Here is an 18,721-nt window from a genome sequence, read left to right on the forward strand (position 1 = left end):
CCACTCCATCATTGCCAATAACTCCAACCATTCGTTTTACGATATTCAGTTTAATATTTTTTTAAATAAATTTTTTATTTAAAAAACTATGAATTTTCAATAGCTTTTTCATTATGTTGATTACACATGTAAAACCAATTGTATTATAATCCACCCTATCATTGCTAATAACTACAACCATTGATTTTACATGTGTAATCCACATAACGAAAAAGCTATTGAAAATTAAGAAATAAAAAAAAAAAAATTAATATACATTATAAAAAAATATTAAAAAAAAATATTAAAGTGAATATTGCGAAGGGGATGGTTGTAGTTATTAGCAATGATAGGGTGGATTATAGTACAATTGGTTTTACATGTGTAGCCCACTTAACGAAAAAGCTATTGAAAATTCATAATTTTTTAAAATAAAAATTAATATACATTATAGGAAAAAATTTATAATTTTTTTTTTTAACTGAATATTGCAAAGAGGATGGTTGTAGTTATTAGCAATGATAGGGTGGATTATAGTACAACTGTTTTTACATGTGTAATCCACTTAACGCAAAAGCTATTGAAAATTCATATTTTTTATGTAAAAAATTTATTTAAAAAATTATCAAACTGAATATTGCAAAGGGGATGGTTGTAGTTATTAGCAATGATAGGGTGGATTATAGTACAATTGGTTTTACATGTGTAGCCCACTTAACGAAAAAGCTATTGAAAATTCATAATTTTTTTAAATAAAAATTAATATACATTATAGGAAAGAATTAATAAAAAAATTTTTTTAACTGAATATTGCAAAGAGGATGGTTGTAGTTATTAGCATTGATAGGGTGGATTATAGTACAACTGTTTTAACATGTGTAACCCACTTAACGAAAAAGCTATTGAAAATTAATATTTTTTATGTAAAAAATTAATAAAAAAAATATTAAACTGAATATTGCGAAGAGGATGGTTGTAGTTATTAGCAGTGATAGGGTGAATTATAGTACAACTGTTTTTACATGTGTAATCCACTTAACGCAAAAGCTATTGAAAATTCATATTTTTTATGTAAAAAATTTATTTAAAAAATTATCAAACTGAATATTGCAAAGGGGATGGTTGTAGTTATTAGCAATGATAGGGTGGATTATAGTACAACTGTTTTTACATGTGTAATCCATTTAACGAAAAAGCTATTGAAAAGTCATATTTTTTATGTAAAAAATTAATAAAAAAATTATCAAACTGAATATTGCAAAGGGGATGGTTGTAGTTATTAGCAATGATAGAGTGGATTATAGTACAGTTAGTTTTACATGTGAAATTTTTATAGCAAAAAAGTTATTGAATTTTTTTCATTTAATTGTCATTTTTCGCAACTCATATTAGACTGTACCAAAGTGCATTCATTTTCATACACACCTTTTCAATTATTATTATTATTATTTTTATAATAAAACACACCCGACTCTTATTTAACAAAATCTCTTTTTTGGCACAGGAATTGTCTGTATAATCATTTGTTTCATAATGTACCTTAAAATAATTATTAATCAATTAAACAAACAAATAAATAAATAAACAAATAATCCATACTATAGGCTAACAGTGTAATATGTTTGATGTCCTGTGAGGTATTTCTGTGTAATTTTGTGTATTCCTTTGTACGGTTGGGTCTTGGTCATGCACTTTTTAGACGGTCCCTTAGTGACTCCATCGCTATAAAGCGGCGGTAAGCAGCGTTTCTGAAAGATTTAAGTCCAGCAGGCTGTAACAGGAGAGGATATAAAAATACATTTATTTGTAATAGCTTCTCTGTCTACTTAGAAAGTAAGAAAATATGCGAATTGTCGTTTTGGGGTATTTATTTCTTTATAAACAGATGAGATAATCTTGAATGTGTGGCGAATGTCCAATATAAAACCAACTTCACCGCGGTCTCGGACATTAGCTTAAAATCACAGATCAACTAGTCTGACTAATATATATATATATATATATATATATATATATATATGAGCTTTATCCCAAAAGCCATGCTTATTTTGCTTATTTTATTTTTGGTAGTAGCTGTCTCCATGTTTTTGTTTCATGTTACCTATACCCTAGCTTTGTCATTTTTTTATTTAGTATAAATCCTATTACACATTAAACTGATAGTCTTATTCAGTTTAATCTTTGTTATTCAACCAATTTTTAACTTTATTTCATTTCTTTCTAAGGTTGGCACCAACATGGTGGAATACCTCCAGCAGGCTGAAGTGTCAAGGCCGTACCCCTACATCCTGACGTTGGGAGATGATGACCAGCGCTGCTCTCAGGCATTCGTCATTCTGGTGGGACAGACTCTGGAGCAATGCACACTACTTGGGGCGGTTGATGTGTGCTTCAAGGCATTTTATATTTTTGACATTAACTATTTAAAGTAGTGTGCTCCTGTATAGGACTTTTTGTAATGTTGCTATGAAATAGCGAGGCCTACTTGAAAAGTCATAGACAGTGTTTGTATGTTAAAACGGAACCAGGGCTGGATAGTTTTGTTCTGCAGAAAAGATATCTAATGTCACAAAGAGATCCTGCTCTGTAGAAGCTGCCTCAGCCTATTTGTGTTATTACTCCATTCTGCCCTTATGAGTAATAGTATAGTAATGATGTCGCTGTTGATTATCTGTTCTTGTGCTTTTGAAAAATAAACGTTTTTTTCTATGAACATTTAATAGGATGTTGTTTATTGCATATATGTATGTTTTTTTTGTAATAAACCAGTATATCAAAGTAATTTAACTGTTTAATAGACGTGGGTAGTTTTTTTTTTTTTTTTTTTTTTTTTTACAGATTCACTGTAAAACATGAAAATAATAATAACCTATTTGTGAGGTAGAATTAACTCAACATTCCAGTTAAAATCTGAAAACATCTGGGTAGAACATTTAACCAATTCATGTGGTAGAATTTACCCAGCATTATAGTTAAATATGACCCAGCATTTGGGTTGAATATTTAACCCATTTTGCTGGGTTAAAAAAATAACCCATTTTGCTGGGTTAAATTAACCCAGCATGTAGTAAGTCCAATAGTTACCCAGCAGCTGGGTTAAAAACAACCCAGATTGGGTTGTTTTTAACCCAGCATTTTTTAGGGTGTGTGTAAATGTTCTGTGGATGTTTTGTGTAAAATCATCAGCTTATCACCAACAACCATGTTATGGTTAACACTTTTCCCACTTCTGATGATTGCTGTGAACATGGACTGATGCTCTTTCTTTTATTTGCATGATTTCATGACTAGTTCATGATAGTAGGCATAGCAGCCATTTTTAATAGTGACCAGTTATACAGGTCCTTCTAAAAAAAAAATGCATATTGTGATAAAGTTCATTATTTTCTGTAATGTACTGATAAACATTAGACTTTCATATATTTCAGATTCATTACACACAACTGAAGTAGTTCAAGCCTTTTAATTGTTTTAATATTGATGATTTTGGCATACAGCTCATGAAAACCCAAAATTCCTATCTCAAAAAATTAGCATATTTCATCCGACCAATAAAAGAAAAGTGTTTTTAATACAAAAAAAGTCAACCTTTAAATAATTATGTTTAGTTATGCACTCAATACTTGGTCGGGAATCCTTTTGCAGAAATGACTGCTTCAATGCGTCGTGGCATGGAGGCAATCAGCCTGTGGCACTGCTGAGGTGTTATGGAGGCCCAGGATGCTTCGATAGCGGCCTTAAGCTCATCCAGAGTGTTGGGTCCTGCGTCTCTCAACTTTCTCTTCACAATATCTCACAGATTCTCTATGGGGTTCAGTTTAGGAGAGTTGGCAGGCCAATTGAGCACAGTAATACCATGGTCAGTAAACCATTTACCAGTGGTTTTGGCACTGTGAGCAGGTGCCAGGTCGTGCTGAAAAATGAAATCTTCATCTCCATAAAGCTTTTTAGCAGATAGAAGCATGAAGTGCTCCAAAATCTCCTGATAGCTAGCCGCATTGACCCTGCCCTTGATAAAACACAGTGGACCAACACCAGCAGCTGACATGGCACCCCAGACCATCACTGACTGTGGGTACTTGAAACTGGCATTTCCCTCTCCCCAGTCTTCTTCCAGACTCTGGCACCTTGATTTCCGAATGACATGCAAAATTTGCTTTCATCCGAAAAAGTACTTTGGACCACTGAGCAACAGTCCAGTGCTGCTTCTCTGTAGCCCAGGTCAGGCGCTTCTGCCGCTGTTTCTGGTTCAAAAGTGGCTTGACCTGGGGAATGCGGCACCTGTAGCCCATTTCCTGCACACGCCTGTACACGGTTGCTCTGGATGTTTCTACTCCAGACTCAGTCCACTGCTTCCGCAGGTCTCCCAAGGTCTGGAATCGGTCCTTCTTCACTATCTTCCTCAGGGTCCGGTCACCTCTTCTCGTTGTGCAGCGTTTTCTGCCACACTTTTTCCTTCCCACAGACTTCCCACTGAGGTGCCTTGATACAGTACTCTGGGAACAGCCTATTCGTTCAGAAATTTCTTTCTGTGTCTTACCCTTTTGCTTGAGGGTGTCAATGATTGCCTTCTGGACAGCAGTCGGGTCGGCTGTCTTACCCATGATTGCGGTTTTGAGTAATGAACCAGGCTGGGAGTTTTTAAAAGCATCAGGAATCTTTTGCAGGTGTTTAGAGTTAATTAGTTGATTCAGATGATTAGGTTAATAGCTTGTTTAGAGAACCTTTCCATGATATGCAAATTTTTTGAGATAGGAATTTTGGGTTTTCATGAGCTGTGTGCCAAAATCATCAATATTAAAATGATTAAAAGGCTTGAACTACTTCAGTTGTGTGTAATGAATATAAATATATGAAAGTCTAATGTTTATCAGTACATTACAGAAAATAATGAACTTTATCACAGTATGCTAATTTTTTGAGAAGGACCTGTATACCAGTGTAATATAATCTCAGTAATACTTCCTCCAGTGTGTCACACATTAACTTAAGTATTTGGTACATTACACATATAAATTTAATTTTATTACATGAATTATAGAATATCTGTTCAAATCAGTATAGTAAAAAATGTTTCTGAGTAAACAGATGGCCTCTGTTTACAGGAGCATGCTGAGGACCACAATGACATGTTAACTTATCAGTTGCATGTTTTCCAGGCCATATGACGAACAACTATTATGGGATGTTGAAGATGAAATTATGAAGATAATAAAGAATCCCTAATATAATAATAATAATATAATCACTAATTTAATCTAGTATCATGACTTTGTATCAAATCAAGAAATAGGGGGTTTAACATTATGATTTATTTTTTGTTATTTCTTCTGAATGGGTTATTTGTAGTTTTTGAAAAAACATAAGGTATAACAACTACCACAGATTGGGAGTAATTGCTGACTGAATAAAAAAAAATTATTTTTTAGAGTTTAGTTCTCATTTTGTAGTTCATTAGCATGCAGCGCAGCTAAAATGTTTATTGTAATCCAAATTCACACATCAACAACCTTTGCAAAATTCTTTATTTATAAACTTGATGCAAGTTTACAAAAATTACTGTACATGATTAAAGTTCTCTTGCAATGGAAAAGAACAACCTGAATGCATGCCAAAATAATGATTCCACCATGAGATGGCACCAAAAAGAACATTATCATTAGTTAAGCTGAGGTCAGTATTTCAAGAAAAATAAGCTCTGTAACTATCCAGTCATTCCTGGTAGCACAACCAAAAATGTTACCAACAAAAGACTACATCAAACCAGGTGTATACTAGTGAAAGGTGTACTGGTAAAATTAATTAAAAGTCAAACAGCAAGCATGGTTTGACAGAAAGACTAACCTGCGGTGAACACTAAAACCTGGAAATCAGCGTCAGTTTCAAAACTGTGCTCAGCTGTGCCACTCGTAGAGTGCAAACGCCATCATATGCTTCAAGACACTTTACTTAATACTTCTGTTGACCTATATTTACATATAACAAGTTGCGTTTATGTCAGATTTATGGACCAGCCAGCCAGTGTTAGATATGGCTTTTCTGTAATCATGATCAGCTTAGAGTCTGGACATGACTCCAAATATTTATGGTTACTTTTATGGGCACATTTTAATACTATGTGCAAAAAGCGCAGTTACAAATGGGGTCATTTCCTAAGACAGAAATGATACTAAAATACATGATGAAGTTGGGAAAGAAACTAGAATTACCACAATAAAGCATTATCACCCTTATAATGAGTCACTATCTCCCTTATAACAGATGCTGTACACAGGCATACAAGAAATAAATATACCATCATTTTATGATAAAAATGTACCCAGCTAGATTTAATGCCATTATATAATTATTATTATGCTTCACAAAGATCTAGGAATCTCGAAATACCATTTTTAGAATTATTAACAGAATTAATATTTAATTAATAATTAATAGTTTGGGGGTTTTTTATTTAAGGAAAAAGTCATCAGTGGAGTCATAAGCTGATTGATCTGGGCCTTCTGAAAGACATCTTCATGCTGTGCCCAAGTAAGCGTATGCTCGTGAAGCTGCTAAAGATCTAAGTATAAATAATTTCTTAATAGCTAATCATATTCAAAAATGTACATTTTATCATAAAACTATCGGTGTGTCTATTTACTTGTTGCATATCTGTGGACTGAGACTTAAATCCTTCTGATGAAGTAATGAGTCCTTTGGTTAAAAACAAAACATAACCAGTAGAGATATATTGTTCATTTGTGTAATGTAAAATATAATGCCTGGATGTGAATTTGTAGACATCATATGCTTTCAATTATACTAGCTTATGTGTGTGTGTGTGCTAAAAATATATGAAAGATTTTTGGCATGAAAAACACTAAACCAAATCTGTTGTAACATATTCACCAGTAATAAAATCAGTTTAGCAGACCTCTTGGAGGTTTTCAGGATAATTACAAAATAAAATGCAAATTACTATATTAAAGCAGCAGTATGTGGGAAATAAAAAGCACAAAGTGAATAATTCCTTCTCATCAGTGACTGCTTCACACTATGTCCTGATTGTGTATGAAAGGGAAACAACAACAAAACCATGAATTAGTATCAGCATTAAATAAGGTATGAAATTTAAAAACAGTAAAGGAATGATTACTTGACACTTTCAGAATTAGGGGACGAATGCTTTTAAGCCCCTGAATATAAATACAGGTTTATGTGCTCTTCATTTTCCATATCCTCAAATCATCCATTTAAATATTACGATCAAGGTCTTGACTGGATATTGTGGTATAGCCCAAGACTTCACATCAACAACATATTAAGAACGACTTGCACCACATATCCATTTACAAGTACACAAGCAGGTTTTTGTCCAACTATAGAACAATGATACAATTTCTTAATTGCCTGTTCTATGGCCTGAGTTTGCAAAATACCGCTCAGATTAAATACAGGCTCTGAGCATAAACAGCATACAGAGTGGTGTTCATCCACACTTCTGCTGAGAACTGGAATAAATTCTGTCCCTTAACATTAAAGAAAACACTAAATTTTAAACATTAAATGCATCAGCACATGTTAACACATAATGCAAAAGATTAAAAGAACATAGCAGCACTGGCAGGTATAAGAGAGACGGCAAACTTTCTATTTTTACTTTCGGCTTCCATTTCTGTGTGAAGTTCTACATTTACATTTAGGCATTTGGCAAACGCCCTTATTCAGAGCGACTTACATTTTTATCTCATTATACATCTGAGCAGTTGAGGATAAGGGCCTTGCTTAAGGGCCCAACAGGAAGTTCTATCAACCCTTGCCAAAGGTCTGATGCGACAGCCACATTGACTTAAAATAAAGGAAGAGCTAAGGAATCAAATCCAGAAACTACATAAGAGGTTATGCTATTCGGGTGTTAATCCAACAAGGCAATATTTTGTTTCAGATGAAACAAGAAGAATATGATGGTCTCTAAAAATCTTCTTTAAGACACGCATTAGTACAGAAGCTTTGTGCCTCTCTTGCATCCCTTCTTTCCCAGTAGCAAATTGGAAACAACATGAGATAAGAACAGACATGAGTGACAATGGAAAATGGGACAGACACAAGGAGAGTAAAATGAGAACAACAGACCAGTGAGACCCTTCAATCCAGATGAACAGATGGATATGAACAGGATTTTAGAACAATATCAATGCAAATAGTTGATCACAAATCCCATATTTCCAGTGTTCAAGAAGAGTTGTTGTCTTCTGCTTAACCATCTTCTTTAGGAGGTGTGTACCAGCCTACAGAAAGGATAAGAGAAAGAAAATAATTTAACACTTTTGACTCAAAACACTTTTCATTGTGAGCTGAGGCCATTTCAGCAGTGATGTGAAATGTGTGGCTCGTGGGCATGCAACAACTCAAACATTCAAACCCATTTTATTATCATGCTAAAAATATAATTATGTAACCATGTGAAACAAATGGACAATACTATTAGCTTGATAGAGACAGAGGTGAATACTTCCACCATCGCAACCTTACATTTTTTTTTTCTTTATAAGAAATTTTACAACTTATATAGTAGGTTTTTTATATATCACACTGCTGATGGTATATATGGAAGCAAACCAGAAGTCTCTTGAGTAAAAATTTTATGTATATAAAAGATAAACTGTCAGATTTACACTTGCAATCAGAAATATTCAACCCCTAAAGAGTTTTAAGGATTTATAAATAAAAGTCTTTTCAAAGTGCAGGATTCCGCTTTGGATGGCTTCTTAATGAGTTTAGTGATACATAAAATCAACACAGAAAATGTACAGTATGATGTAGTATTTGTGTGTAACAGTATATTTTGTTAAGCTCGCCATGTCACAATTATTCAACCCCTATATAATATTGCTGTTTTTAAAGCTTTCTGACAGTTTTTATGGCCCGAAGTGGAGCTGAAACATCATTAAGCCTTTGGGAACTCTATAACGATCCTTCATTTGCTTCAGCTGTGATGCACATATAAACCCCAACCATGAAGGTGTTCAAGGTAAGTTGCAATCATGGGAAAGACAAAGGAGCTTCCACAAAAGCTGATAGGGGAGATTATTTTATCACATTTGAAGGGCCTTGGTTATAAGATTTCCAAAAGATTTAACATTCCAAGAGACACCATTGGGAGCATTATAATGAAGTTTAAAACTTCCGGAACAGCTGCAAACCTGCCTGGCTGTGGAAGAAAGCTCACAATTTCATTAAGGGCCTTAGCAAATTAGTCAGGACTGCTAAGAAAACCCCCGTGTAACTGCAAGACAGCTACAGGATGACTTGATGAAGGCTGGTACAATTGCTTCAGTGGCAAATATAAGACGAGCACTGAATAATCAAGGACTTTATGGCCGGACCCCAAGACGCACTCCAAGACGCACTCCACTCTTGACATCAAGGAACATCAGGAGTCGACTAGAATATGCCAGAAGGAATTTGGATAAAACTACAGAAATCTGGAATCTGGAAACCAAACTGGAACTGGACAGCGTCTGTGGTGCAAATGGTCAGGCTCATGACAAGAAGAATATCATCCCCATGGTCAAGCACGGAGGTGGGTCAATAATGATGTGGAGCTGTTTTTCTGCGGCAGGAACTGGCAATATTGATTGTGTACCTGGAATCATGAACTCCCAGAAATACCAGGTCATTTTAAAGAAGAACATGATGCCTTCTGTTGACAAATTAAACCTTGGTGATCATTGGATCTTCCAGCAAGACAATGATCCCAAGCAACCAAAGCTTGGTTGGGGAAAAAGATGCTGGAGTGTTCTGGAGTGGCCTTCTCAGTCACCAGATTTAAATCCAATTGAAAATCTTTGGTGGGATTTGAAGGCGGCATTTGCAGCACGAAAGCCATCAAACATCACTGAGTTAGAGGCTTTTGCATGTGAAGAATGGACAAAGATTCCAGTCGAAAGGTGCAAAAAGCTTGTCAGCACTTATCAAAAACGCTTGTTAGAAGTTATAAAAACTAAAGGGCGCTCCACAAGGTACTAAAAATACTGCACATGCTCATGTGTTACAAGACTTACAATTTTCATTTGAACCTTAACGTTAAGTCAACTTCTGTTGTCAACATAACTCGAATATGTATCAATAAATATTGTTTGTTATTTCATGAGTTTTTTTTTTTTTCATTTATTTTCATCATCCTTTATCAACATCACTATATTGTCTATTGAGGTGAGGGGGTTGAATATTTCTGATTGCAATTGAAGATGTGGCCATCTATGTGGTATTGGTCATTAAGTATATTTTTGACTAAGTATAATGTCATTACTCATTACCTAAAATGAGTGTGATACCTCTAGTATATAAAAAGCAAAATATAAGAAACATCAATTCATCAAGATTAACAATTCCTACCATTCTTTTCATGGATCTGGACCAAAGACTTATATGACTGTTGTGCTCTGGCAAGATTGTACTGGTTCTAAAAAAAAATTAAGTTGCATGTTACATTGGGCAAATAAGTACTCAGAAATAAACACACTAGTACAATAAAAAAGAGGTCTGGGGAAAAAACCTTATTAGCTCCAAACTGTACTCTTGCTTTTCCTTTGACTAGTGTGGCATTTATTTGCATAATGACAGACTCTATGGAATAGGCACTGCTCCAGCCCTGAGGGTTCATATAAAAGGGAGAAAGAAAGAGAGAGAAAGAGAGAGACAGAACACCGATTAGAATGCACATACAGAATCAGAGACATGGCCTGTTTCAAATTGGCACAAAAGCTTTAAACAATCTAACCTGTTTTGTTAGTAGTTCCATACACAAGGCCCCTCCTCCAAGAACATAACTACAAGAAACATACACAATTTGAATTCATTCAAATAAAAAAAAGGATCTAAAAAATGTATATATATTTAATGCCATAATACAGCACCTAGTTGTATATTAAACAAACAGCACCAGCCTCATTATAACAAGAAATCTTATTTTTTTTAGCCAGGTATCCTTAAAACTATAAAATAAAATCTAATGCTAAACCTGCACAAGTAGTAGAGTACCCACTAGACCTCCAGGACCAAGGTTGGGAATCTGTGTACTAGAGCAAGATTTATTATTTTTTTTATTCTTTCCACCAATGTGACATTAGATCCAAGCTCTCATTAGTTTCATTAGCTACTGAGGTTTGAATTAAGCCCAGCAATTGAATTAAGTTGAGAACAATAATGATGCAATTTAATTAAGCAATTTTATTGACTTCATATGCATGTGAACTTAAATAACATCCAATTCTTAATTCATACAGTTAAGAATTTACACTTGCCCTCGCAATGCAGTCAGAAAAGTACTGTTCTCCTAGCAGCTGCCAAACACAGACTCGTCCATTTAATTACTCCAGAGAACATGTCTCACTTATCTAGAGTCCAGCGAAAGCATGCTTTACACCACTCCATTCAATGCTTTGCATTGGACTTGGTAATGTAAGACTTGGATGCAGCTGCTTGGCCATGGAAACCCATTCCATGAAGATCTCTACACACTGTTCTTGAGCTAATCTGAAGGCAATATGAAGTTTGGAGGTCTGTAGAGGTTGACCCTTTGTCCACCTCTGTGCACCATGTGTCTTAGCATCCGCTCTGTGATTTTACATGACCTACCACACGTGGCTGAGTTGCTGTCATTTCGAATCACTTCTACCTTGTTATAATACTACTAACAGGTGACTGTGGAATATTTAGTAGCGATGCCCTATCACCCTGATGTGGAAATGCTATACCTGCTTCTTTCCGCTGGGCCTATCAGTCATGAGTCATGTCATATACCTGAACCATGGAAGTGATTGAAACACTTGAATTCAATGACTTGGATGGGTGAGTAAATACTTTTGGCAATATTGTGTAAGTGTAATTAATAAATAAATAAATAGATCCACCAATATCGAACACTGTAACTAATATTTAAAAATTACAGACCCCTGGCTTGCAAGAACACCTATAAATTTCAATTAATCTAAGATAAGCTAAAACATAGATCAATGTGATAAAAACACAAACATATAATAAAATCATGAATGAGGTTCTTGTACTGACCCTCCGGAAAGTACAGGAGACACTACCCGTACAAATGGAGGATCAAAAGGGAAGTTATCCTGCAAGTCAAACAAAACAAAAATGGACAAAACCAGTCAACAGTTGCACAAGTGATCACTTAAATGTGAAAGTCTTTTATGATATAAACATACTTTATAAGAGAAGTTGAGCAGAATATAGTCAGCCCCTTCTTTTTCTTTCAAGACCTGTAAGTCACTATGTAATGGACTATCTGGATCAACCCTGTTAAAATAGTTTGTGTCAGAACAAGAAATCACATTTTCTTGGTTGGAAATAATAAAAATCTACAACAAATCTAATCTAATCTATACAAATTATACTGTGAAATATAAACAATTAAATGACTGTACTCACGTCCTCAACTTGACATGCCATTCATAAAGGCTATCATTGACTAGCTCCACAGAATAGATACCTAAAAAATATATATATATACATGCAATATTTAATATTTCGTAACAATCTAAATGGGAACAGGCCAATATGTAAATCAGAACAATCCAGCAAAACACACCCATCAGATTTGGACTGCATCAAGAACATGCATTTAGATTTTTCCTATACTTTAACTGTATTGTAATAATATTTACTGACAATCCTTCTTTTCTGCAGAAGCAAAACTAATTTGGGTCAGTAGGAGATTTAATGAGGCTTCTTTTCTTTGAAAAAAATCTACAAAAGACAACTTTGCATGAAAATGATATGTGCTGCAATATTTATGCAACACAAACACAAAGCTTTTATTTAGGTGGTTTTTTGTACAAAGAACTGTCTGCAAAATTATATGTTGGTTCTAGGGATTTGACATAAATTAATTATTGATTATTTTTATTGGAAAAGATTGTATTATGACTATCCGTATTATTTGTAGTTTTGTGTTTTTTGTCTTAAATTACTGCCTTATCTCAATGAAGTATTTCCTCGTTAAATAAAGTTTAAATAAATTTAAAAAAAGAAAAAGAAAAAAAGCGCACACTGACCTGTCTTATAACTCTGTGACCTATAGATCTCCCTGAGCTCCTTCATAAGACGGTCTGAGGCCTGAACTGAGCCAGACACTGCACCCTAAAGAACATGAAACATGTACTTTTTAGGAACATTCATTAATTTTTACATGTAAAATTAGAGATTTTAGAACAATGTGGTGACCAGTAATATACTTCTTGCAGCAGGACACCTTGCAGTGCACACCTTCTGCATGAAAATCAAGCATTGCTAAAGAAAAGTGCAGTGTGAATGCTGACCAATTTTAGATGTTCCTGCTCAGTGAAGTGGTCCAGCACTATAACAAATCACAGACATTTCTGTGAGCTTGTACTGAAATACATAAGGGGATCTTAACTTTAGTAACATCAGTAATATTCGTTTTATTAATGGTGCAGGCCCGTTTTAACCAAAGGACAAACTGAATTTATGATAATAAAAAAACTAACTAACGAACTAACTAACTAACTAAATGAATAAATAAATAAATGAATACATGAAAATAATGTGGGCAGTGAGTTATGTGGTATGAGTAAGTGAACTTATTAAAGAATTCTTTCAGCTTTGGTGTTTAAGTCTCAGTCTTCAAATGATCAAGTGAACCTTACATTCAAATGGTCCTGCCTTTGGTTCTTGCGGATTTTTTCCAATATAGCAAGGTTTTCCTTTTCTATCCCATCATCTTCTGACTTTTTGCCATCTACAGGTTCCTCCTCTTTCATTTCATAGTGGTCAAGATCTTCAATGTCCTGCTAATACACAGAAATCTGGCGGTGAGTTTTAAATTATTTAAGAACTTGTAGAATGCACAAAAAAAATATATATTTTAAAAACATTTAAATAAAAAACAAAATAACCTCAGTCATTTCTTCCTCCTCCTCTTCATCTGATGTTGCTTCATCTGTTGTTAAATGCTATTAAAAAAATAACATTTATTTATTTATTTAAACAGCCATTTCTTTTCTTCAAGCATACAGAAAAGGACTAATTTCATTAACCTTTCTTTCATGACTGATAGGTCCAGTGGGAAGAGGCTGGTCTAGCATTTCCACATCAGGGTGCTGGGGCAGGTTATACAGTCGACAAAGATCACAGAGAAGTCTTTTCAACTGCTGAAGGAGCTATGAGAGAAGAAAAATTTTATTCTACAGATTTAGTTTCTACAAGTGCTTATTACACCACTGTAAACTACTTATGAAAAGTTATTAAATCAGAGTGGTGACATCAAAAGGAGAAATGGGAAAACAAATCTTTTCAGACCAGTTTCTTACCAGGGTACTGCCTTTCCGAACATCCTCCAGGCGCTCAAACACCTCTGTCAGACATGGATCATCTGATTCCACAAACCATAATGGAGGGGTTGATGGGTAAGCCTCCTAAGTGCAAAACATGATTTTATAATTAGCAGTTTGACTACAAACAAACTTTTTTAATTGAATGAAACAGGGGTTAGAGGCAAGTATATCTAATATTTGCTGTTATGCAGACAGTGCAAATTCAGTTTCTGGAAAGTAGCAACTAAAACTTTATCCTCAGTGGTCTATTCCATTTAGAAAAATACCAATATTAAACACAAATATTGATAGTAAAGGGGAAAATCTATATAATTTAATATTTTATTCAAAAATAAAATGCAAATGCTATGACTTCTTGTGACATTTTGAAATACAGATCACAATGTTATGATACTGAGCTAATAAAAAACAAACAAACAAACAAACAAACAAACAAAATAAAAAAACATACCTAAACAAACCATACATTGAAGTCCGAAGAATTATTGAAGTTCTTTGCCTGCTTTTCTTATTAAAGCAGGCAGAAACTATATACACTCAACAAAAATATAAACGCAACACCTTTGTTTCTGCTCCGATTTTTCATGAGATGGACTTAAAGATCTAAAATTCATTCCAGATACACAATATTACCATTTCTCTCAAACATTGTTTACAAATCAGTCTAAATGTGTGATAGTGAGCACTTCTGCTTTGCTGAGATAATTCATCCCACCTCACAGTTGTGCCACATCAAGATGCTGATCTGACATCATGAGTAGTACACAGGTGTTCCTTATACTGCCCACAATAAAAGGCCACCCTGGAATGTGCAGTTTTTTGCTTTATTGGGGGTCTGGGGACTCAGAACCGGTCAGTATCTGGTGTGACCACCATTTGCCTCATGCAGTGCAACACATCTTCTTCGCATAGAGTTTATCAGATTGTCAATTGTGGCCTGTGGAATGTTGGTCCACTCCTCTTCAATGGCTGTGCGAAGTTGTTGGATATTAGTGGGAACTGGTACACGCTGTCGTATACGCCGGTCAAGCACATCCCAAACATGCTCAACGGGTGACATGTCCGGTGAGTATGCTGGCCATGCAAGAACTGGGACATTTTCAGCTTCCAAGAACTTGTACAGATCCTTGCAACATGGGGCCGTGCATCATCTTGCTGAAACATGAGGTGATGTTCATGGATGTATGGCACAACAATGGGCCTCAGGATCTCATCACGGTATCTCTGTGCATTCAAAATGCCATTAATAAAATGTACCTGTGTTCTTCGTCCATAACAGATGCCTGCCCATACCATAACTCCACCACCACCATGGGCCACTCGATCCACAACATTGACATCAGCAAAGCGCTCACCCACACGACACCACACGCTGTCTGCCATCTCCCCTGAACAATGTAAACCGAGATTTATCCGTGAAGAGGAGACCTCTCCAACGTGGCAGACGCCATCGAATGTGAGCATTTGCCCACTCAAGTCTGTTACGGCGACGAGCTGAAGTCAGGTCAAGACCCCAATGAGGACGACGAGCATGCAGTTGAGCTTCCCTGAGACGGTTTCTGACAGTTTGTGCAGAAATTGTTTGGTTATGCAAACCAATTGTTTCAGCAGCTGTCTGAGTGGCCGGTCTCAGACGATCTTGGAGGTGAACCTGCTGGATGTGGAGGTCCTGGGCTGGTGTGGTTACACGTGGTCTGCTGTTGTGAGGCCGGTTGGATGTACTGCCATATTCTCTGAAACGCCTTTGGAGACTGCTTATGGTGAAGAAATTAACATTTAATGCACGAGCAACAGATCTGGTTGACATTCCTGCTGTCAGCATGCCAATTGCACGCTCCCTCAATGCTTGTGGCATTTTGCTGTGAGACAAAACTGCACATTCCAGGGTGGCCTTTTATTGTGGGCAGTATAAGGTACACCTGTGCACTACTCATGATGTCAAATCAGCATCTTGATGTGGCACACCTGTGAGGTGGGATGGATTATCTCATCAAAGAAGAAGTGCTCACTATCACACATTTAGACTGATTTGTGAACAATGTTTGAGAGAAATGGTAATATTGTGTATCTGGAATGAATTTTAGATCTTTAGATCCATCTCATGAAAATATGATTGGCATAATTGGCATTATTGGCATATTATCAATTGTATGCCACAGACAAAATTAATTATTGTTGCTCATCATGTGTATCCCTGCTTGGCCACAACTGACCCATCTCCTAATTTGTTTCCAAAGTCATAAGGCATCATCCAACAATGCAAATACCACTTCAACCTTTTTTTCTCTTTTTATGAAAATGGAAAAAGGTCAGTGTTCTTTGTGGCATTTCCCATTATACCTTTTGGATGTGGTACCATGAGAGATCCACAGCATGAAAATGAACCTGAAGAATCTGATGCATGAAGCAATCATGTGGGTTATTAACATTACTGCCAACTGTTGGTCTCATTCTGCCTCACCTTCCCGGTCAGTTAATGCCGATTTTCCAGTCCAGCCTTCCTTAAAATGTCTAATGCATTCTTCCCTGATCTTGTTTTGACTTGTTCCTACTGTACATTTCTGTGTCTTGAACTCTTCGTCTCCTTTATCCAATACTTCCACACACACTCTCTCTCTCTTCTTGACACGTTTCCCTTTAAGTACCACTGAGCATCTAGTTGGGCTTGTGTAAGGTCCATCACCGCCACCTATAAATCTCGCTCTCTCTCCTCAGATTCCCTGTTTTTTTAAGTCAACTTTCCAGTCCAGTCTTTCTCAAAACACTTTCATCTTATGGCTGTTTTAAGACCAAACAGAGTATTAATATAGTGTTCTGCAATAATTTGCTCTTGAATGTATCTAGACAACCTTCCACGGTTTTAAGACATTGTACACATCCAAGGCGAGAAATCACATGCTGGCTGTGAAGTTGATTGTTGCTAAGCTAGTGGGCATCTTGTGTTGTTTGCAGAAGTTCTTCATCATCAATTCATAATCACGAGATCCTGACTCACAAGCACTTATCTTTCCTTCACTAGATCTTTCCAGACGTGAAAACTTTAATCTAAAGCGTAAGATATGCTGCTGTTGGCATACATTATTGGCTAGCTAGCATTAAATGGCAGGCCACTAACAAAACTGGTTTATATTTTATTGGTTTATAGCTTTACTACATGGAAACCTTGTGGCCGGGTTAGGCAAATGGCGCAGTTATGATTATTATACTAGTCAAAGGTTTAGCGAGCTGATCGTCTGTACCTACCTGTAAACATAAAAGAGAAAGACCAGCTGACTTGGGCATGGGCAAGTACCCACCAATGTGCTAGTTAGCTGGCTAAACTGTCACATACCATCACGGATTAACAGTAACATTCGCGAAACCCTCAGCTAGCTGACACAGGCCTGATACACCATTATCACTCGGGTGCCATTATTTACGTTTATCACAACTCGTAACGTTTATCAATAACTTTCTGCGGTACTGCTAACAGACCACCACAAACGAGATGTGTTCAGTAGCTAACGTGTAGCGGGATAAACTTATGTTGTAACGCAAATTTAAACCAGCTACTTGCAAACTTGGAGATAGATAAACAACATTCCTACTGTACATTTTTTGTAGGCTAGCTACATTACTTAATAAGGCAACCAAGGGCCAGTTTAGTTACTTGTTAGAACTTGTTTAACTGAGTTAGCTAGTTGGGTATAATATTGAAAGGAATGGGCTGAAATGATAAAGTGATTACTAGAGCTCATTTAGTGACAACACCGAGTCTACTCTTAAATATATTTTGCGAAGCTTTCGCCGTTTGTTTTAGCTAACAAGCTAATAGCACTTTTAGATGTTTTTGAAAGCGGTTAGCCCAACTAGCTAGTTGCGTCTTCCCACATCTGCCCTTACCGTAATGTTGCAGTGAATGATCAGTAGCTTTTCACCAGTCACATTAAACTGACAGCTAAGCTCATCGGGTTTCCAGTCGATAATTCTGAAACGCTCGTGATTCGGGTCAAAAATTGACTCCAAGAACTTTAATTCGGCCTTAAGCCCCGACACGGACATCTTCCACTCATCTCCAGCCAGGCCGCAGGGAAAGCGGGCGAGCACCTAACGTTAGCCTGCTAGCTAACCACTAGCAACGCTCTGAGATAGTGTCTCTGTTTTTGCAGTAACAAAAGAGGGGTGGAGAGAAAGAGAGGATCTCACACTTCTCATTTCCACAATGGGTGAAAATAACAATAATAAATAAACTGTGAGAAGGTGTGTTTCTACTAAATGTCTACTTGTAACCTGTGTGGTCCCTGACCTGCACAGTATTTACTCACTCTCAATTGTTTGTGTTTTTCCAGTCAATAATGTCTATAGTCAATTGTAACATGACTTGCCAAGTCACTATTCAGTGACACACTCGA

General features: G+C 36.0%; 1 protein-coding gene across 2 annotated transcripts; it reads right to left on the reverse strand.

Annotated features, from left to right (window-relative positions):
* Nucleotides 1-6,749: 6,749 nt before the first annotated feature.
* On the reverse strand, nt 6,750-18,460 carry ube2q2 (ubiquitin-conjugating enzyme E2Q family member 2). 2 transcript variants are annotated; one of them, XM_053486797.1, is made up of 13 exons: nt 18,213-18,460; nt 14,307-14,411; nt 14,034-14,156; nt 13,893-13,949; nt 13,644-13,787; nt 13,032-13,116; nt 12,406-12,466; nt 12,183-12,273; nt 12,031-12,089; nt 10,742-10,790; nt 10,517-10,612; nt 10,357-10,423; nt 6,750-8,246 (listed from the first exon to the last, which is right to left on the reverse strand). In XM_053486797.1, the coding sequence occupies exons 1-13, from the start codon at nt 18,369-18,371 to the stop codon at nt 8,215-8,217; spliced, it is 1,128 nt and encodes a 375-aa protein (XP_053342772.1). In that variant the 5' UTR covers nt 18,372-18,460; the 3' UTR covers nt 6,750-8,214. The 2 variants fall into 2 exon arrangements, with proteins under 2 accessions (XP_053342772.1, XP_053342782.1); XM_053486807.1 differs by having other exon boundaries at nt 13,644-13,784; nt 18,213-18,459.
* Between the last annotated feature and the right edge of the window lie 261 nt (nt 18,461-18,721).

The sequence above is a fragment of the Clarias gariepinus genome, chromosome 2 (assembly GCF_024256425.1).
Source record: "Clarias gariepinus isolate MV-2021 ecotype Netherlands chromosome 2, CGAR_prim_01v2, whole genome shotgun sequence".
Taxonomy (NCBI): Eukaryota; Metazoa; Chordata; class Actinopteri; order Siluriformes; family Clariidae; genus Clarias; species Clarias gariepinus.

Coding starts and splice junctions, on each gene's coding strand:
- ube2q2 (XM_053486797.1), bottom strand. CDS start 18,371: ATGTCCGTGTCGGGGCTTAAGGCCGAATTAAAGTTCTTGGAGTCAATT. Junction 13,117..13,643: donor AAAGGCAGGACCATTTGAAT/GTAAGGTTCACT, acceptor CATGTTCTTTAG/GGTGCAGTGTCTGGCTCAGT. Junction 10,791..12,030: donor TCTCCTGTACTTTCCGGAGG/GTCAGTACAAGA, acceptor TGTTTCTTGTAG/TTATGTTCTTGGAGGAGGGG.